This window comes from Capra hircus, chromosome 23 (genome assembly GCF_001704415.2).
Source record: "Capra hircus breed San Clemente chromosome 23, ASM170441v1, whole genome shotgun sequence".
In the NCBI taxonomy this organism is placed as follows: Eukaryota; Metazoa; Chordata; class Mammalia; order Artiodactyla; family Bovidae; genus Capra; species Capra hircus.
In genome coordinates this window covers 25,774,618-25,796,010 of record NC_030830.1, presented here as the reverse complement: position 1 = coordinate 25,796,010, position 21,393 = coordinate 25,774,618, and the positions used below count along the sequence as shown (strand labels likewise).

General features: G+C 45.8%; 1 protein-coding gene across 5 annotated transcripts in view; it reads left to right on the top strand.

Moving 5' to 3' along the window:
• Window positions 3,026-21,393, top strand: part of TFAP2B (transcription factor AP-2 beta) — a 29,189-nt gene continuing 10,821 nt past the window's right edge. The window contains exons 1-5 of one of the 5 annotated variants that reach the window (XM_013973886.2): window positions 3,026-3,306; window positions 6,360-6,386; window positions 7,576-8,034; window positions 12,787-12,847; window positions 20,521-20,740. In XM_013973886.2, coding sequence (XP_013829340.1) covers window positions 3,226-3,306; window positions 6,360-6,386; window positions 7,576-8,034; window positions 12,787-12,847; window positions 20,521-20,740 — 848 coding nt within the window. In that variant the 5' untranslated portion in view covers window positions 3,026-3,225. Of the gene's footprint in view, window positions 3,307-3,587; window positions 6,387-7,575; window positions 8,035-12,786; window positions 12,848-20,520; window positions 20,741-21,393 lie in introns of all 5 variants that reach the window. The other 4 variants (XM_005696407.3, XM_018039253.1, XM_013973887.2 and 1 more) reach the window with 4 other exon arrangements.

Sequence of the window (21,393 nt, the reverse complement as noted above, 5' to 3'; positions counted from 1 at the left end):
TATCAACCGTCCTTTCTGCTGTTAAACACGGAAATAAGTTTAAGTGAGAGTGGAAAATATGAATCTGGGATGTCTCCAGAGCGCTTCTACTTAGACTAGCATGTGCCAGCCTTGAAAAAGTAACAAAAACAAATATATATATTTATGTGTGTGTGTGTGTGTAAGGCACGATGAAATGGAAAATGAAATGATGATGAAAATACATATATTGGGTCGTTTATCTTTCCTTCGAAATCAGAGTTTGTTTTGCCTTTGCCTTTATTTTGTTTTGTATTTATTGAGTCCTTGTGGGAAGCTTTTCCTGCATCACGTGATTGGAGGTTAAAGCGAAATGCAATGGAAAGTTAAGAGAGAAGCTGGCTCAAGTTAGGAAATTTTTCTTAGAAGAGAATAAGCTTTTATTTGTACATACTTGAGGCATTTGGAATTTTTAGATGCGGAAAAATCATTTCTAAAATTAGTAGATATGATAAGACTTGAACTTTTAACTGTCCTTAGTAATAACAGGTTTTGAAGAACCGAAAGAAATCTCTCGGGAAAAAAAACCAAAAAATCATGCTTTCGTGCAGAATTTGCTTATACAAAACCCCGACAGAGGGCGCTGTTGCCCGTTCAATGACTTAGGGAAGGCTTCCTAAAAAAATTTCCTTTGCAATTTCAAGGATTTTTTGAATAATGCCCACGTTGAAAAATTAACTCGGACTTTAATGATAAATTATGTATTTCTTTGGGTATCTCTTACATATATGTATATATTTTAAATTTTATGCTTCATTCCTAATAAACCAGATTTCCGTTTTTCTGAAGAATTTACATAAATTTCAACCAAATATTTCAAGACATTTCTAATTTTTAAAATACACAATTGTACCACAAAATAAAATTACACATGGAAAAATTGAAATTCTCTATATAGGGCTATGTAAAATAGTTACCTTAACAACGTATTAGGGTAGTTGTTTATATAAAAGTATCCTTCTCAGGCTTTTTTGTTTGTTTCAAGCTTTAGAGTTTATTTATTTTAGACTAAGTCATGATATACCAAAAAGAGATTAAAAGGTGTTAAAAACATTTAGAGAAGAAAAGTTAAGATTTTTTTCCAAGTGCTTTTTATTTGGGTTGGAATGATCTTTAAGTAAAAAAGATAAAGGAATTATTGACTTGAAAGGGAAAAGAGCCATTCCCATTAATAAATTTTGTCTAGAGAATTTGAATTTCCAAGTCTATAATATTTGTCTCGGACAATATTGATCCGAAATTGGTTTTAGTTCTGGAAAGTCTGGAAAGAGAAGGTAAAAGCCCGTTTCAAGTCCCACCACACAACAAAATTAGGAGGAATGCCTGCCCATGTCCAGACTAGGTCAGGGAGCAAAGAAGGAAATCTTCGCTCAGGCTCCTAGCCGAAGATTTGTACAGATTTTGTATAATTTAAGGTGTTAATGTTTAAAGTAGAGAAGAGGAGGGAGAAAGGAAGTGGCGGGGAAGGAGTCAGGAAGGAAGGAAGGAAGACAGGATGGAGGGAAAAGGAAGGAGAGATGAGGCAGGGAGGGAAAGACAACATAAAAATTAAACTGGAAATGAGGAAAGGGTTCATTTCTGAAGTTCCTTCTGATGCACCTTCTTCGAGTTTCTTTCGTGTGACTTATCTTTTTAAAAAATAAATTAAAAATCTGCAGACTTGTTCATTCTGCACGATATGAAGCGTCTCCCCGGTTTTGATCGAATCGATATCCACCGCGATTGTCCGGAGCCCTCTCCTCCGAGCGCAAGGCAGCGCTCGGCAGTCCAGAGGTTTAGAGACAATCGCCCTTTGCAGATTCGCTCTTATCAGGTTTAATAACTTCCACCCCAAATTGCCCTGGTCCCTCCTCATTCCCTCCTGTCATTTATTTTCTGCCCCAGGGGCAGAGAGCCTCCACTGGACTTCCCTTCTGGCAGTGGGAATCCTTCCGCACCCTGGACGGTAGTAGAAAAATAGAGGGGGTGGGGAAGGGGGCAAGGAGGTGAGCGTTCGCTTCGGTGAAATTCGGAAACCCTGTGTCTTAAAGGGCTCCCATTTTCGAGGTTCTGTTAACTTTGTTCCTGTTGATGTTTATGTTTTTCTTAAAAAAAAAAAAAGCTATACAAATCACCTTACCAAGAAAAAATACACTCAAACGAACAAACCCCCACATATCTTAAAGTGTTTTTCAGTATCCTCTTGAAAAACATTCTGCTTAAACCTTCCAAGGGTTCAGGTGACCATTTCTTGATTCTCCGTGATTAAAACCACTTAAAAGTTATAGACAACAAATGCAGATATAAAATATCCCATCCCTCTGCAAAGAAGGCTTGAAAATAACATTTCGTGATTGTACACCTATGTTGCTTCCGACATCTGAAAAAAAAAAAAAACTTCATAAAATGGAGACTTCAGCCAAAGAAAGAATGGCACATGGAATCCGTTGAAAATACAAACAACCCGTAAAGGATGAGTAGGACAGACTTAGGTGGTTATACAGTATTTAAGTTTTTAAATGTGTTGGGCAGAATGACTAGGAAAATATAAGAAATGGTCATTGTGGTGAGCCGGCTTTTTTGTTCTACAGTGACTAAGGTACAGTGAAGAAAAAAAAAAAAAGTTGTGTAGCCATCAACACAGAGAGATCACCCTTAAAATCCCCAAATCCAGCTTTCAAAAGCCTCCTGCTGAACAAACAAGAACAGGAGCTTTTGTATTTGAAAATCTCAGTAATGGTCCCCTTTTAAAATCTACATAAGAAAACGGGGGAACTGTGGGCACCCTGGTTTCCCCAAATGAATTGTAAAGATTTTAAATTAGTGGGTACAATGATTCATCATTTTCAATATAGAGGTTTTAAAATGCGTATATTTATATTAATCATGCTGACCAACTCGCTCTTTCCTTTAAATGCATGTTTAGAGTCTGTAGACTCTTCGTGACCCAGGGGTGCTTATATAACTAAATGTGGGTGTCTGGGTGTAAATACGTGTTTATGATTTTTTAGAATATATATGTCTGTGGGTTGCATCTAACTCCAGTGTGTGTGATCATGTTTTTCTCTCAGCTGTGGCTTACTTCTCCAGCCTATTGTTTGAGACAACAGATATAAGTTGCGATGGGAGAGGAGCGTCGGATTTGGTGTGTATCCCCCATTTCCAATTATAGATGGATCATTACAGACAGCGGAGTCCTGAGAAGCCAGACATCTGCTCCTCACATGAATGCACTCACCTCCTAGAGACCAGGCTGCCATCATGCTCTGGAAGCTCGTGGAGAATGTCAAGTACGAAGATATCTATGAGGTGAGCCGACACCCCCAGATGCATCTTAGAGCTTTGCAGATAGAGAATTTGAGCTTCTTGACAGTGCAACTCATCTATATTTTTAAGCTATTTGCTTGTAGATTTCCGGCCGGTTTTCTCAGCTTTCTCTAACTTTTCGAAAAGCTGGCTTGGGGAGACTTCGACATTCTGAAAAGGGACTTTAAGGTGGAAATCTGACTACTTTAACCTAGGAGATTTCTCTGATTTTTGGTATTTTATTTTTCTTTCCCTTTTCCTCGCCCCCCCCCCACTTCCTTCAGGATCTGATGAGGAACGGGTGCTAGTGAATGTGGGCAGAGAAAATAGAGACCAATAAAGGCAGAGGCTCCTCGTTTTGAGTGTGGGAGAGAAGTAGACTTTCAAGCCTCCTTCGCAACAGACTCGGGCTTTGAATTTTTATTTTTAATAAAAATTTTGAGATCGATAACAAACGGATCCAAGTAGCGCACGAAAAATTAGAAAGAGGGTGGTCAACGGACAGACGGATAGATGGATGTAGAGAGCGCGCAAGCCAAGGAGCCGTAGCAGACAATTTTTTTTAATTTTCTTTTTTTCTTTCATGTTTCTCTTCTTTGAGACTCGGGGCGTACAAACGGCCCCATGTCTTGGCATTTTTAACGAAATTTTCTACCCGGGTTGAGTGCGCACGGTTCGTTAGCGCTGAGGCCAAGGGGACTCCCCCTCGGATGGAGATGCTGTCTGCGGCCCGGCGGGCGTCTGCCTCCTTGGGGCCGGGCGCGCGGGCCGTGCGCTCGGGGCTCGGGCGCCGACGGAGCGGCGGGGCGGTGGGGCTGCGCGCGAGACGGGCGGCCGGAAGGAGCGGGGACAGCGGCCCAGGCCCGCGGAACTTCGCTCCGAGCGCACCAGCCGGGGAGCCCCCGAATTAGGGGCTGGGGGGCGGAAAGGGAAAGCGAAGATTCCGAGGAGACGTCGAGAGAGGGAAGCGAGAAAGAAAAGGTTGGAGGAAGGTGAAAGGAAAGGGGCAGAGGAATTGGGGAAGGGGGAGGTGGAAGCCGGCGAGCGGGCGGTGGCTGGAGATCGGGAGGGAGTCGGAGAGGGGAGGTTGAGAAGCCAAGGCTCGGGCGATCGGCGCGGGAAGCGCTGGGTCGGACGAAGCGATCGCGGTGGAACGCAGAGGATCCCCACCCCGCGAGGGACACGCCACCCCGCCCGCTCCGGGACGATCCCGGAAAGGACGGGGAGCCGCCTTGCGGACCCTGGGAGTGGGCTCCTCCCGACTCCGCCGGCCCAGCCCCGCGACCCAGACCGTGGCTCCGAGGAGCCGGCGCGAGCCTTACTGCCACGGGTGGAGTTTCAGAGGCAGCGCCCGGCGCCCGCGCCAGCAATCTCCCAGCTCTGCCCAGCCCCGAGTTTTGATTTTGGGGTGTGTATGTGTGTGTGTCTGTGTGCGTGTGAGAGAGAGGAGAGAGGGAGAGAGGAGATTCGTCTTTCTGCGCAGTGATGACTTGGGGCTTTCCTTTCCTCTTTGTGGTTGTGTATTGACTGTAACGAGAGAGCCGCGCCTCCGCCTGGTGGGGTTTGTTTCGGTTCGGCCTCCTTTTCTTTCTTTAACAGCCGGGATAATGGTCAGTCGAAGGCGCTAGAACAGTCCTAAAGAATGTGAGCGCCTAAAGTGGGCTTGGCGCGGGCTGGGATGGGACCACGGTGTAAATAGCTCCGGGTATACAGAGGGGCTTCACTGGGTTCCGAAAAGTAAGCAGGATAAAACTCGTTCTAAGAGTCCAAAAGTAGACTAGCTAAATGGGAGGGAGGAGGGAGGAAGAGGGAGGGGTGGAGTGGAAGGGGGAAAGAGGGGAGAATAAAGAGGGTGGGAGAGAGAAGAGACTGACGGAGAGAGACAAGAGATACTGCAGGTACTCCTATCTGCCTAATTTTTCTGCTCAAAAAAATATAAGAGAACGCGAAGCCGGTGGAAGGAGGCTATTTAAGTCAGGAGGAAGGTTGAACTTTAACAGAAATGGCAGTCAGGCCAGTTGAACGGGTTCCTGAAACATCCAAAAAGGTTTTCTGTTGCCCCTGGCTTTGCCTGGAAAGGATAACTTTAGTGTACTTGAAGATTGATTGCATATATTTTAAATTGAAGTTTAAAAAATCAGACTGCAGGAGCACTAACGAGGGAAAGGCTACACAAGGGATGGAAAGCCCCCCATTCTCGCCTCTGTCCTTTAATAAATAAGCATCATCTCCAGTATACTGTGAAAGTCTGTAAACGTCACTGTAAACAGACGGGCCCACCGGTTCCTTTGCTCTCCCCTCCAAAGGGGGAGGCAACGCCTTTTTATTTTGTTTTCTAATCTGCACGCCAAGCACCTAGGGCGATCAGTTCTTCCCATTAGGAAAGTCCCTCTCCAGGAACCTAGACACCTACTGTTCAGCACAAGACCCCAAGGATGCTCTCCTCTTCACCGTCTGGTCCAGGGGAGCAGGGGCTGCTTTACGCGCGTCCCCGGCTCAGTTAATTGAAGTTCTGCCTCTTTCCTGCTAAACTTTTTCCCCCGGTCTGCCTTTGCCAGCCCCCTCGTCTGATTACATCTAGTAATTCTCCACTGAATGAACGTCATTTACAATAGTAGGGGAGCTCTGCGCCCGCTGCTGCTTCACGCTCCATTTGTCCTCCATTCTCCCTTTAAAGTACTCGTGTAATATTAATAGTCATGAATATCAATTATTATGAGGCGGTGTAGGCAAGCGGAGGGAGGAAGGGGCGCCCGAGCAGTCTGAGCCCAGCTTCGGGCGGAAGAGGACTGCTCCTGGAGCCCCGAAGAACCGCAGAAGAAAAAAGGCCAAAAAGACAAGCAAGAGGCCGATGAACAGCTCTGTCTGTGTGTGACAGGCGTCGCCAATCTCGTTTGGGGGTGGGGGGGGGGATTTTTTTTTTTTTTTTGATGGCTTGTCCTGGAAACACCTCAAGCTCGGCTCCTGTGTCCAGCTCGTTTCTCTGCTGGACTCCTTGAATTTTTTTTTTTAAATCATTGTTTGATTTTGAGCAGTAACCAGGCTTTTTTTTCCAGATGTTAGTCCACACCTATTCATCCATGGTGAGTCTGGATTCACGTTGTACCAGAATTGCATGCTCTCTCCTCTCACTGTCTCTCTGTCTCTTGTGTGTGCGTCTCACTCTCTCTCGTCTCCGTCTTCCTTCGAGCGCCTTTGGCTTGGTAATTTAGCACCATAATTGGACGAGGCTGCAGCTGCTTCTCTGCATTGTGTGTTCGTCTGAGCTCCATGAGTCAGCTGGGGAGTAGGGGGAGGCCGAACAGAAAAACTTTTTATTTGCCATTGCAGTTGGGAAATTTAGGTGACTATTTCTCCAGAAAGAACCATGGGGACTTTACCATGGCATTTCCAGAGAGGAGAGGGAGAAACACACACTCACACACACCTACCCCTTTCACTGAGTTCAGCAGTCCACTTAGGACCAACACTAAGTTGTCTAGGCCTTTTGTTTCTATTTTTTGGTTTCTCCCGCCCCTCCCAACCCCAGGTCTTTCATCTTCACACCCTGAAGTAGGGACAATATTAGATTTTGAAAAGCAATCTTAGAAAGAACTCCTTTGAACCACAGTTCAACTTAATTTAAGACGGACTCAGGATATGACTGTTGAATGAGATCCATTTCAACCCAACACTACATAAATTATTTAATTCCTCTTGGGGAGGAAGGGGTGACTGGAAACTCAGATCAGGCAGATTCCTAGGTGTCCTGGAATGACCAGGTGGTGTTGGGGAACTCCTGGCCAGCGGGCTGGGTTGCCAGAAAGGCAGAATTTGCTTTTGAACGAGAGGAGCAGCACAGAAAATAGTAGGAAGTTTTATTTGTTATGCTCTGGACCTCTGGACGAGTTAGAAAAACAGTCTGAAACACCCAGAAGAACAAATACCGTGTGTTAGACTCCTCTATTTTTCATTAGAGACTTGATCATTCCCCCCCTCCCCCATACACATTGTTACTTTACTCTCATCCCTTTTGCCAGCTTTGCACCCCAACAGAAGGCTTAGATGTTGGTTCAGTGGGTGAGTCGCCCCCATGTTCCCCTAAAGCCTCGCGTTTGGAATTGCTGAAATCATGTACCCTCTGAGTCAGCTTGGGAGGCTAAGTTTCAGACTCTCGTTTCCCCTGTCCTGGGAAGAAGATGCCCAAGCCGGGTTTCTCCATCTGTCGCTTGTGTTTTTTGTTTTTTGTTTTTTCCTTCCCCTTCTCTCTCTCTCTCTCCTCTCCGCTCCCAGGACCGGCACGATGGCGTCCCGAGTCACAGCTCGCGGCTCTCCCAGCTGGGCTCGGTGTCCCAAGGACCTTACTCCAGCGCCCCGCCGCTGTCGCACACCCCGTCGTCAGATTTCCAGCCGCCCTACTTCCCGCCCCCCTACCAGCCGCTTCCCTATCACCAGAGCCAGGACCCCTACTCCCACGTCAACGACCCCTACTCCCTGAACCCCCTCCACCAGCCCCAGCAGCATCCCTGGGGGCAACGGCAGCGGCAAGAAGTGGGTTCAGAAGCCGGTTCTCTCCTGCCCCAGCCTCGGGCCGCCTTGCCCCAGCTCTCGGGCCTCGACCCCCGGAGGGACTACCACTCGGTCCGCCGGCCCGACGTGCTCCTGCACTCGGCACACCACGGCCTTGACGCGGGCATGGGGGACAGCCTCTCGCTGCACGGCCTCGGCCATCCCGGCATGGAGGACGTCCAGGTAATGGCACACAAGCAAACAGTAAACAAGTAACAAATGCCCAGGGATGGGGGACGGGTGGGGAGGGACAGCTCTGTCTTTTGGGGGGGTGGAGGGGAAGGTAGTTTGTATAGGGGCAGCTGGACTCGATGTGTGTAACTGTGTATTACCTGTGTGACTCTAGTGGCATTTTCTGGGGTTTCAGTGACGAAAGCTAGACGTGTGAGAAATGAAAGAATGAAGGAGAAAAGTGTGCATGTGTTTTGCTAGTTTGGGATCATGAGAGTCAAAGCTAGGTGTTTTTGTCTTGCCTTAGCTAGGGGACTCCTTCCTGTTCTCTTGGCTTTGTGTAACCAGGCCGGGTGCCCTCGAAACCTATACCCCTGGGTCTGGCCCCCTGACGTGGCAGGTGGAATCCTGGCTGCCTGGAGGCTGGAGCTGCAGCATGGAGGTGCAGGGACCTCTACAGAGGTTCTTGCTCAATTTGCAAAGACTCTGTTAGGCATGACAATGCACACTAGAAGAAAAACGTGTTATTTTGTCCAAGCCAGGTCTTACTTTGAAAGTCCCATAAGCTGTAGAACTCTTTTCCAAGAGAATTGAGCTCCAGAGGCAGCATCTGAGCAATGGAAGATTTATGGGGAGAGACCCAGAAAGTCATAATTCTGTTTGGGGGTTCATGAGGACACATACAATTTTGGAGGTTTTTTGCCCCCTTTTGGACCATGAAACGGCAGTGGAACAACATTCTCCATGTCCTTCCCCAGTCCTTCTTTCTGCTAGTACCCTCCTTTCCCCAGTGTCACCAGTTGAAGAGGCATCACATGTTTGTTTCTTAAAACAAAAGGCTCCAAACACACCCCCATCCCATCACTATCCCATCTGCAGCCTACACAATGGAGCCTGATTTGGTGGAGAATACTTGGTTAAATTAAACAAAGAAACATCAAAGAAATGATTTCTGAAAACTAGGTGATTCTGAGCAGATCTCCTTTTGCTCTTTAAATAGTCTCTAGAAAAGATAAATATGGTTGAAAGGTTTTCAAGTGATTCTTCAATCTCATTGGCATGGCTGTCTGTATTACACAGCATTATAGACATGCCTCTAAAGCTAAGGGACATGAAATGGGAAACAGAAAGGGTGCATCAGTCCCTTCTCTTTACCTTGCTGAAGAAAATGTATTTTGAATAGTTAAAATGTGGTGATAGCATTAAATGCTGTCTGTGTCTCGTCTGTGATGGTTTACTGATTTAAGGGAAATTTAGTTATTTAGTATTTCCAGAAATAATGGAATCACCTGAGTTGTGGCTGGATTACCCATAGTCATAAGTGGTAGTTTTGTTGATTTAACCAAGTTTAACTGTTTCTGTCTTGGAGGTATTGCTCATTTCAGAATTTCATATGAGAAAGGAAATATTCAATAGTGTGTGTGTGTTTGTGTGTGTGTGTGTTTTAATGCATTGGGGTAATACTTGTCTGGGGGGAAAGTTTTTAAATTAACCTTTGTGGGTATGGTTCAAAGTGCTAGATAATGAAAGTGGATCAACTCATCAGCATTGCTGTTGGCAACGCTACATTGGCTGTGTCACTACCACTCTGCAGGCGGGGTGGTCAGGCTACTAAACCCAGAGACTGCACCCAAAGAGGGAACAGATTTCTTTGCTTTTAGTCATTTTATTGTATTTTAAAGATAGAATTGTGAGAACTTTGGAGGGTTTGGTCAGATGCAAGAGGCAAGAATAAAACAGGTCAGGTTGGTGTGTGTTTGGGAGAATACCCTGTCGAAGTTGCGGCTGGAGCTGAGACCCGGGAGGTGGAGAGAGCCCAGAGCAGAGAAAGCGCAGGCCTGGGGCCCTGGCTGCTCCCCGCCCACCCCGTCTCTCCCCGTCCCTCCCCCGGAAGCATCTCAGCAGGTCCCCTGGTGAGGTGGGGAGGCCCGGGAGACTTTCTCAGGGTCGACCCTTAGTGTCAGAGGTCAAGAGGAATTCACTCCGGGCCTTCCCAGGAGAAAGGGAGGATCTCTGTCTCCCAAGCGATGACAGGCCTCCTGACGCCGGGTGTGCTTGACAAGACACGGGGCAGGTGACAAAGAAAGACACGGGAGGAGATGGACCAAAGATGAGACCCCTGAATCCAGAGGCTGCGCCTCCTCTGTTCCATCCCAGAGGCTCTGCTTCTGAGTTAGGGATCAGGAGTGCAGGGGACTATGTGGCAGGAGCGGCTGGCCGTTTCCGCGTTTCCCATTTCCTGCCTCTGCGGTATGGGTGGGCTGCGCCCCGCCCCCCATCTGTAAAAAGGGACCAGAGGTGCCTCAGCCTGAACCCCAGTCACTTGTCCCATCTCAGGGGCCTAGTGTGTGTCCGGGACCTATGTCAACCCAGCCGCGATCCGGCAGATACCAGGGAGCTGCCAGGCCAAGGAGGGGGGAGTGGCCTCTCAGCCAAGGGTCCTCACCTGGCCCAGGGTCGGGGCAAGATGTTGTGTGACCCAGACACACACGCAGGGCCACCGCCCCGATCGTGAGAGAAGCAAAGGAGAGAGCTAATTAACCAAATGCTTCTAATATTTTTTAAATGAAACTATAAAACCCTGTCAATTTCTATTTCAATTTACTCACAGGGGCTATTAAACCAGCAAATCGCTGTTTGGGTTCTGGTATGCTACATTTCACCCATTGTGTGTGTGTGTGTGTGTGTGTGTGTGTGTGCGTGCGCGCGCGCACGGGCAGGGACGCAGGGAGTGGGGACAGTGTTAAAAACTCAGAAAAACAGCATCAGAAAGAAAGAGAGCTGGAGATGATACTTAGTTTGGAGTTTGTTCAGTTGCTGTGAACACCTCTTTCCTTCTTCTGGTCTTTGCTCTCTTAACCTCTCATCACCTCTCCTACCTGAGTGTAAACATATGAGGATGTTAAGTCAAAGCCCCTACACACACACACACACACACACACACACACACTCAAACCCTACTGTCTTAAAGCAACCCCTGGTATCACTTTTAACTAAAGAAGTCTAGTAATTACGAGTCTGAGTTGTTTTTCCGAGCTTCCGCATGCAGTCCTAATTAAATCTTTACGATCCTCCCTGTGACGATTAAGCGCCAGCATGCTGCGTGAATATCCTGTACAAAAACCCAGCAGGCGGCCGTAATTAGATAGAAAATCAGACAAGAGCCTTCTCATTAACTACCACAACTACCCCACGTCGCTGATGAGGCGTATATACATATTTACGTACCGACGTGAGGGTGAGGTGTGGGGGCGCACGGTCCCGGCCCGTAAGATCGCGGGTCTGCCCGTCCACAGACACAGGCGAATATTTCTGTCCTGCGTGGACGCGTCGCCACTGCAGACACGTGAGGAAGGCGTGAATCTTGTGTGTGCGCGCCCGGTGTGCATGGTGGGGTCTCCTGGGAGTTCCGAACAAGTTACATGAAGCATTTTTTTTTTTAAGCTTTTTCTTTTTACTATTTCTTTAAGATGGAGATGGCATGTTGCAACATGGAAAATAGTTCTTATGGGGAATAACAATTTTCCTCATCTTTCTGAGAACAGAGGAGTGGCTATTAAAAACGAAAAGAAACAAATTAACATGCCCCTCCGTGATTAGATCATCTCGTTTCTAATGTGCTGCTTGTTTGGGGTAGACAATCTCTTCCTTGTGATGAACACACACCCTGTCTGGGGATGCAGCTTGAGTGGGTGGGAGGTGCTGTCTAAACACAACCTCCCTCTCAAGCCCTTTGCTTTTTACTGCTCTGTAGAGAGGGTGACAGATTGGTCCAAACTTAGGTTTGTAAGGATCAAGGAAAGCGGCTGGACATTGCAGGAAAGGCTAAGACTGATTTTCACCGGGGAGTAGAGGGTGGGAATCCACTACTTTTGGATGCCCTGGGATGCACAGCTAGAAGCCTAGTGCATCCTGACAGCAAGAATATCATTCTAACAGCCATTTCCCCTCTGAAGTGCAGCCAACATCTAGGGTCGAAATTTTCCTTCTCTGGAATGCAACTGGCAAGGAAGGTGACTGTTCTTTGCCATGACCCAGGTGCTGCACACCGGGAGATCCTGTGTGTGTGTGTGTGTGTGTGTGTGTGTGTGTGCGTATCTGTAGTTACTGCCTTTCTAACAGGTGTGCTTCTTGCTGGGCAGCAGCAGTGGCAGGGGGAGCAGATTGTCAGGTTCCTCGGAGGGACTGTCCTGCAGCAGGAAGCTCACACAGCACTGAGATGTGTGTGAACTGCAGTTGGGTGTGCGGTCCTGACGGCCTGCAAACGTGTTCCTATGTGTTGCTGTTTGCATTCCATTCCAAATTGCTCAGACTTTAATTAAAATCCTATAATGTAAACTATTATGTATTTGTAAAATTACTCTGGGGTTAAGATGCACTGGGATAGCATAGAAAACAGACATCGCTTTGACTAATATTGGTGGAAATCTTTCAGCGGCTGCCAAATTTTCACAATTCATAAGAGCAAATAATATAAGTTTATGTGTCTATGTAATATCTATGTTTAATATAATCACTAAACCAATCCTGCATCCCAGATGCCTCTACAGTTTCTTCTTTCCTCTTCTTCCATTGGAAGAATTTATAATTTGGGTGAATTTCATTTCTGTGTCCATTTGGAGGTAATAATAATAATAATAAAACCTCCCTTTGTGAATTAATATAAATGGAAATAACAGAAACTCCAGTTTGGAATGACATGATTTATGTGTGCGATTCTTTAATATCCAGTCGATTTGAATAGTGATGTTTTTATATTCACAGTCAGTTGAAGATGCCAATAACAGCGGCATGAATCTATTGGACCAGTCTGTCATAAAAAAAGGTATGGATTCTTCTCCGCCCTCCACCAAAGTAAGCAAAGTTTTCCTGTGCATTCATGTCTTTATGATGCGTTTTCACTTTGAAGGACTTCATTGTTTTATAAGACACCGGTGTTTGTTCACAATCATAGGACAGTGGCTATCTGGATGAAAATGCCTGTTGGGAGGAAGGGATGGGGGTAGGGACTGAAGGCAGAAACCCTGATGAGAGAGACAGAGACCACTGCCATTTTTCTCACAGTACATTTGCCAGCAGTCCTAGATACATCATAAATAACTGAACTACCATTATGTATGGTTGGGAAACACTGCTTTCAAAAATATGAGGTTATTATTTCATTGATAACTGGAGTTTGTTGAGCTAAACCCTGTGCCATTGGGGCAGCTCCTTCTCTCCTTGCTTTTGTATTTTGGGGTGGTAATTTTGTTCCCAGTTCTCTGTGTTTTACGAGTTGTTTCTTCAGATTTTTTTTTTTAACTGTGCCAAATGTGTCGCTAAATATGCTCTTCCTGAGAAACTGAGCTGGCCTCTGAACATTTCTCAATCTTCCTACATATGCATTCATGATTTAGTGTGACTGTGGAATCACCCCATACTGGTAAAGGGCATGTGATATTAACAAATGTTTGCAGTCTCTTGTACAGCTGTAAGCAAAATAATTAACTAATTAAACTAATTAAATGTAATTACAATAACTCATTTCGGGCGTATTGCAGCTGCTTAATTTTTCCCCCTCTTCTCTGACAGTCACTGAGAGAATGCCTGGCGATTAGTGTGGCTGCCAAAAGGCCCGAATGTCACTCACATGCCACAAATTTAGGAGCTTGAATGTGTAAACAGTGCAATCTTTAATTATCGCAAGAACCGGTATTTGGAGCTACAATTTTAACTACTGTAACCCTTTTTTTATCGATGCTGGAGAAGGCCTGTCCTTCTGTTTGGTGTCAACAGTCCCTAGCTGCAGTCACTTCTGATTCATTTGAGCCAGATGACATTCACAAAAACAATTAAAAGGGAAAGGATGGTTTGAAAAGTAATGCGGAGTCAAGCCGGTAGAGTATGAGGGTTGTGAAGCAAGGATTACAAGCAAGATGAGGTGTGTTCAATTTTCTGTTCTTAGAAAAGCAGAAAAAGTCACTTTGAGAGGTGGGAGGTGGAGAGGGGAGGCTGTGCTTGAAATGTTGCCATTTGGCTTTTGAATGTAATATCCTGAAGAAGACTAGTAGGGTTTGGGGTAAAAGTATTTAAGTGTTCCTCCAAATGTCTCCGACTCTTCCTTAGATAGTATCGTTTCGGATTTGTAATGCCAGGGTTTGGGTTTGCTGGGACACTTGGGCTTGCGTTTTGATTTTGCACTGACAGCTCACTTCACCATTCCCTCCTGGGTCTTCTCTTCTGGTTAATTGCTGGTTGATGGGATGGGGGGGTGGGGGTTAATATGGGGGAGGAGGAGAGGCGCTTCTTCATTGGCTTTCTTGGTTTCTTTTCTAGTTTCTGTCCCTTTTCATGGAAAGCTAGAATCCCTTAGCTCAGAGTTCTCTATGGGGGCTGAAACAGCATCGGGGCTGGCGGTGGGGCAGGCCCAACTGATGACCAATTAGAAAGATTATTAATAGGCCAATAAAAATATTTGGAACTTAACTTGCCTAACAAAATGGAGCTGAAAATATTCTTAGATGTGGGATGTTTTGGTTTCAGGGCTTGGATATGTTTGTCAGTGAAATGTGAATATGTATGTATATATGAGGATCTCCAGGAATAAGAAAAGGAGAATATTGACTAACGTGGCGGTTTCTGGTTTTGGAAAGATGGACTACTTTTCATGCCCCCCGCAAACCATTTTAAAAATGCACAGCCTAACACATCTAAGTGGCACCCCGGTCGTTCTATTGATTTAAGGAGTGTGGTATGAATATGAAGTGTGAGGTCAAGTCCATTATTTAATATTTCAGGTATTTGCATTATTACATGACGGAAAGATCCTAATATTATATTTTTATCTTTAGAGAGCCATGGGCAAAAGTGGAATAAATGGTTGATTTACTTTTCTAGATCACTATGAACCACTTAAAATAAGGTTATGGATTCATTAGCTCTTTCCCTGCCCTCTGGTCTCCCGTCTTTGCCCCTCCCCCACCTTTATGAGGAAGAGATTAATTTCATAAAAGAGGAGGTGAGAACGTTTCCTGGACGAAATATTCTAAATTTCAACAACTGGCAAGGGACCTGGTTGCTTTATTTGTTTTTTAATGGGCTTTTAGAGAGATTTCTAAAGGTCTACCTTATTAATAAAGTGGCAGCAACCCGCCCAGGTTTAGGTTTCTCCGCCTCTGTGTGTATTTAAGGGAGAAAACTTAGACATAAAGGATATATGTCTCTGTGCGTGTGCGCGCGTGTGTCTCTCTAATTATGCAAGGTCTCCGTCCTAAAATTTAACCCTGTCCAGTTTTTCACCCGTGTTGATATCACCCCATTGATTGTAGGCTAGCTCTCTTGTTATGTTTGCTATCTGGGCTTAGCTGACATTTCTGAAGTAATTTAGTTAAGAGGAAATGAGTTGTTCCCAGTAGAGAGAGCAAACGAGTAGAGTGAAGGTAGCCAACGTGATAAATGGCTCTTTCATTTGAAGATCTCCAGAGCTCGTTTACGGCTAATTTTCTGTATTGGCCCCCTTTGAGCTATTAATGCAATCGGCAGGGACTGGGGCCCCTCTCCTCTTAGCTGCCCCATTAGAGCTCCCATTAAGCCAGCGAGTCTCAACTCCATGGCAGGAGTTGGGGGCGGGGGGAGTAATGAAAGGTGCTTTTTAAACTCTCCTAATCTAAACCGGCAGAGGGTGGTTAATACGATTTGAAGGGGGCTGGTCAATGAGCAATCAATAAAGTAATAATGAGAAGGATTCGGTACATTAACAGTCTAAAAATCCAACGAGACGTTAAAAAATCATTCTTAACTCTCAGTTCCATTAAGATTAGGAATCTGGGCCGGGCAGGGGGTGGGGTGGTGCCCAGCTCCTATAAATGATCACTGCCACTCTCCTACCAGCCTAAAGAAGGCTCACCTAGGCTTTCAGAAAAAGTTTTTGGTGCAATTAGAGGCCAATATGCAATCAACTGGACATCTTAGACAGCAGAAAAAGATGCTGGGATTTCTTGGAATGACTGGCATGGCTGGAGTCCAAGGTTCAAGTGTTGTGACTATGGGGCATTTTCACTGGTCTTAGGGATATCCTGTTTGGTTAGTTTCAGTTCAGCTTCTTGGTTCTCTCCCACTTTTTTCCCGTTAGTTCTGGCCCCTTCCCCACATAAACACTTTGATTGGTGTGAATTTTCTCTGGGTATGAGGAGAGATAGAGAAATTGCCAATTTCAATTACAAGGGGCTCTGTTGAGATTCCGCCTTCTGACCTAGGAGGTCAAAGCACCCAGAGTCTGTCAGAACCTTTGAGAAGGCTATGAGTTTCCTCTCAAAGGGAGAGGTTCACATTTTCAGAGCTGACTTGGGTCCCCATCGGCCTTTATTCAACTAGAGACTCTCAGCTACATTCCAGCCACCCAGGGAGTAATCAGAGTTCATAGAATTTCAAAGCTGGAAAGGTTAGACACTCTTCTCCAACTCCCACCCCCACCCTCCAGTGAGGAAACTGAGACGGAGAGAAGACAAATGACTTTCTCAAGGTCCCACATACTGAGTTAAATGATGGGATCCAACCCAGTTTCCAGCCTCTTAGGCTTTGCTCCTAAAGGATGCCAACACTGGATGTTTGTAGTTTTCTTATGTTCTGGCTTTCTCTGTGAGAATCCTTTTATGTTTTTTCTTTAGGATTTCAGTGCTCATGATTATACACATGCTCTTATATACATATGGAATAACATTTAGCCCTCAGGTAGATGAGAAGCAATGTAAGTATGAGGAAAAGGGTGATCTGCTGGTGAGAAGTAATTATTTCAAGCAATGCTCCACCAAGTGAAAGTGAAAGTGAAGTCACTCAGTCGTACTCTTTGCGACCCTGTGGACTGTAGCCCACCAGACTCCTCCATCCATGGGATTCTCCAGGCAAGAATACTGGAGTGGGTTGCCATTTCCTTCTCCAGGGGATCTTCCCGACCGAGGGATCGAACCCAGGTCTCCTGCATTGCAGGCAGACGCTTTAACCTCTGAGCTCACCAGGGAAGCCCCAAAAGATACCGCCAATAGCAGAGGTTGCCATATATAAGTCCAAGCACCTTTCAGAGGGACTTAGGCTTCAGTCCATTAGATGGGTTCATTTCTTCCTTCTCTCCCACCAACAGATCAGAACCACAGAAGACCTGCCTCCAGTCAAACACAAAGATATCAGAGCTGTGATTTCATACTTGAGTGTAAAGAGTAAAGATGAAACGCTACCTTATTAACACTTTAGCTCTATAGAGTCCACTAATGAATAAGATTTTCTCCAATCGGTTTTCCTTCTACTCTCTCAAATTAAACTCCAGTCCCTGTAATGAAATATTGATCGATTTTTAAACCTCTGTTCTTCTGCCCCCATATAATGCAAGTTAAAGGGAGGGGGGCAAGTTTTGTGGGTGTTACATCCAGAAGTTGGCTATGCTATCCAACTGAGAACTGAAGAGGAAAAAAAATCCCACCCAGTTTTAATGTATGCACAGAAAATTGTAAACATGTAAAGAACTGAAAGCTTCACGCTGAGTTTTGCTATGCTCCATTTCCTTACCATTTCCTGCTGTCGCTTTAAACCTATCTTAGTCATCTCTGGGTTCCGTGAGCAGGAGCAGTGTGCTCATAATTACTAACAAATCAACCGGGCCCTGTTGCTCTCTGGGTTTATTGATAAGCTGGAGGAAAGCAGAAGGGAAAAGACAAAGAGAATAAAATATGGGGTTAATCAGCTGAGGAAAGCAGGTGTGAGTGGAGGGGAAGGTAGATTTTAACAGTAGGCTGGACTTAGAAGAGTGTGAGACAAGACATGTGCAGAGTCTAGTTTAGGAGACCATTCAAAGGCCAGCATTTAGCACCTGAGGATGAGAAAGTGGAGGGTATGAACAAGATTGATACTTAAATTCAAAAATAGAAATATAACCTGAAGTGCCTCTGCTCAGTCTTGTCGGGGGGTGGGGGGGTGGGGAGAGAAGGGGTGTGAAAAAACATCACCACTCTCCCCTTCCTTCTCCCCCTAGACAGCAGAGTGCTGAGGAATGCTGCCTGGGTGGGTGATATTTAGGTGATAATGTATATGCAAAAAGTACAGCCTTTGAGAGGGAGGTATGGACATTCCCCAAAGGAAATTGCTCTTGTCAGGTAAATCAGGCAATTAACAATAGTGAAATTGAGGGCAGGCTATAAAATGTCTCGAAAGGCCTGGCTTTTCAAGAGATTTGGCACCTGGGACTGTGAAAAGCAGGCAGAATTCCAGTTCTCAGCTGATATTTGGTTATCCAGTATGATAAACAGGAATTAACTTACTATTTTCAAGTTGCTTGGCCGTGGGGGATGGTTGTGTGTGTGTGTGGGGGGGGGGGGTTCTGTTAAAATGTTCTAAATACAGTAGAATTTAAATGTTTAAATGTTGCTGAATATCAAAGACAAGGCTTTTTATACAACTTATTTCTATAGTTCATACCATATTAAAACTGCAAAGGGCCATCTGTATTTTGCAGAAAAGTTTTCCAAGGTTACCATGATCATACATTATTTGTTTATAGTGCCTGCATATGAATCTGAAATACAGAAATCAGGACAGTATTGAAAAAAAAGACATTGAAATAGATGTGGATATTGTGTAAGATAATTAAATGACAGGGTGTTCCCACCCCAATCATTATTTTTTAAGTGACTTTAAATCCGTATTTACTCACATTTCCCTCAAATGGGAAGCACTTCACTGTGATGAAGGGAATCAGAAAGAAGAAAGCCCACTTTGTAACTGCCCCACCACCGTGACAGTGCAGAATATTCACTTGGTTACCTGACATCATTCATTCAGCCCTGGGAGAGACTATATAGACAGATCAGAAATTCTAAAATGTCTACTAAGAAGTAGAAAAAGGGAATGCTTGTCTCCCTGTCCACTTTCTTCAGGAAACCCTTTCTCCAGGCGTTTGTAAAGAGCCAAATGCAATTCATAGGAAATAGAAGATTTGAGACCTACCTTTTAGGAGTCCCTAAAATAGCATGAAGGTCTGAATGCTGGGATCTGTGGTAGAGAGAATCAGCTGTTTCGAGAACACTCAGGGTGGTTAGTTTGTTCTAGTAAAGGGAGGTTATATAACTTGCTTGACGTGTGGGGTTCTAGGTTCCAGGGAGTAGAAAAAGCATATCTTTCTCTTACCAGGATTATAGAGTGAGACAGAGTCTTTATTAAAAAGGAAGAATGGAAGCATTCTTTTTCATGCCAGAAACATTGTATGTTTCAATAAGTCCCCTGGCCTGGTGATCACTGGAGAGGTGCTTGAGGTCCCCATGGAAGAAGCTGAGGTTTAAGGCAAGCCAGCAGGGAGTGTCACCTGCCCAGTGGCCTGCAGAAAGAAAATGGGCATCAGCCGTGTAGAAGTCCAAGGGAGGGAGACTGCCAGGGGACTAGGAAGGTGACCGTTCACTGTTCCTGGCTCCCAGCCTCTTGTTCTACGAAGCCCCGCCTCTTCCTAAGGTGCAGATGACACTGAAACACAATTAAACAGAAATACAGGCTGGAGAGCCTGAATGCGCCTGGGTAGCAGTGGCAACCAGCTGTCAGCTCTTATTAACTTCTGCATAAAACATACCTTGAGTGCGGTTTGTTATCAATTACTTGCCGAAATGAAACAACTGGGGCAAGGCAAGACCGCCGCTCACATGAATTAGAGTGATTGGTTGATTGATCAGGGCACCTGTTGTAAATCATAACTGCTCCAAACAATCACCAGTCGGGTGCTTTACGTTAATTTGTAAACAAAATTCATGTCACCATGGAATTGCTTTCACTGGAGAGGAGCATTTGGGTTCATTTCTAAATGAATCTGTTGTTAGGATATAGCAAAGAATGGGATCCACTGTAGAGAAATGAGCAGCTCTTTTGGGCCCAACTGTCCCAATTTAATGGTATTATTACTTGGCTGTTCTTGGGCAGACTGACTGATGGGGCTCACCATCCTGATCTTTGCCAGTGATGACCATAGATTTGTATCAAATAGGAGAGGAGGGAAGGGTTCCCATAAAGACCATTGGTGTTACTATTTTATATCACTGATAGGGAGCATCGCCTTCAGGTTTCAGCACCAAATGTGATTATCAGGAGACAGATGAGGACATTAAGATTCAGAGAGGTTTAGTGAGATGTCTAAGGTCACACAGCCAACACGTGATGGAATTGGATTTGTCTGGCTTCACAGCACAATCCAAACTCTGGGTTGCGTGCTTTTCCTGATTTGTGTAGTGAGCGGGACTGTGGCAAGCCACTCTCACATGTCCACACACTTGGGGTAAGTTTCCAGAGGTGATGGCTTTTGCATTTTGTTTGTACACAGAGCTCTGAACGCACCGCGGAACCATGGGAACAAACACTTCCTCCTGCAGCTTTCCTCTTGGCGCCTGGCCGGTGGCCTCCCCCTGCGCCGGCAGCGACACATTCATTCTATCGGCGGTCACTAGGATCGAAACCCGGTCACCTTTATGGCATATTTTTTTTCTCTCTCTCTAGTTCCGGTTCCTCCCAAATCTGTGACTTCTCTGATGATGAATAAAGATGGCTTCTTAGGAGGCATGTCCGTCAACACTGGCGAGGTGTTTTGCTCGGTCCCAGGCCGTTTGTCTCTGCTTAGTTCAACTTCAAAATACAAAGTAACTGTGGGAGAAGTTCAGAGACGGCTGTCGCCCCCCGAATGCCTCAATGCGTCTCTCCTCGGCGGCGTCCTCAGAAGGTAACCCACCACCCCAACCAGGTTTTAATGCCGCGCGGTTGCCTAGCAACCGAATTCTGTAGCTTACAGCCGCCGCCGCCGCCGCCGCCGCGTGCTCCGCGGCCAGCTCGCGCTGCCTTGCCCTCCCGCCAGCCTTGTGGGCCTGGGGACCTTCCACTTTTCCCCCGTCCTGTACCCGGCGCCCCTCTTCCCACTCCCAGGACACTTCGGGGCAGTCTCTGCCTTGAATGGGACCCAAAATCTGCACACGCTTACCTAAAATAGGAGTATCATGGAGCAACCCCCTCCTCACCTGCAATGTGCTCCGATCTCTTATTTTGTTTTAAAGTGCACTTGGCGCCGACTAAGTTGATCCTGTCCCACTAACGCATGGTACCCCGCGGTTTGAAAAGCTTTGTTCTAGACTTGTGTGACTTCCTTTCCTCAGTACCACTACCAAAAATAACAATGACACCATTTTAGAAGTATAGACGGGTATTCCTTGGGGCCTTTCACGTGCTCCCCAGTGTTGGAGAAAGACAGTCCATAGACTCCTTGTGGAACTGGGGGAGGAGTTGGCTTTTATCTTAAAGATTCAAAGCCTCCCCAAAAGTTCCTGCCAACACCTGAACTCTTAGTGCCTCTGATATGAAGGTGTGACATTGCATGACATG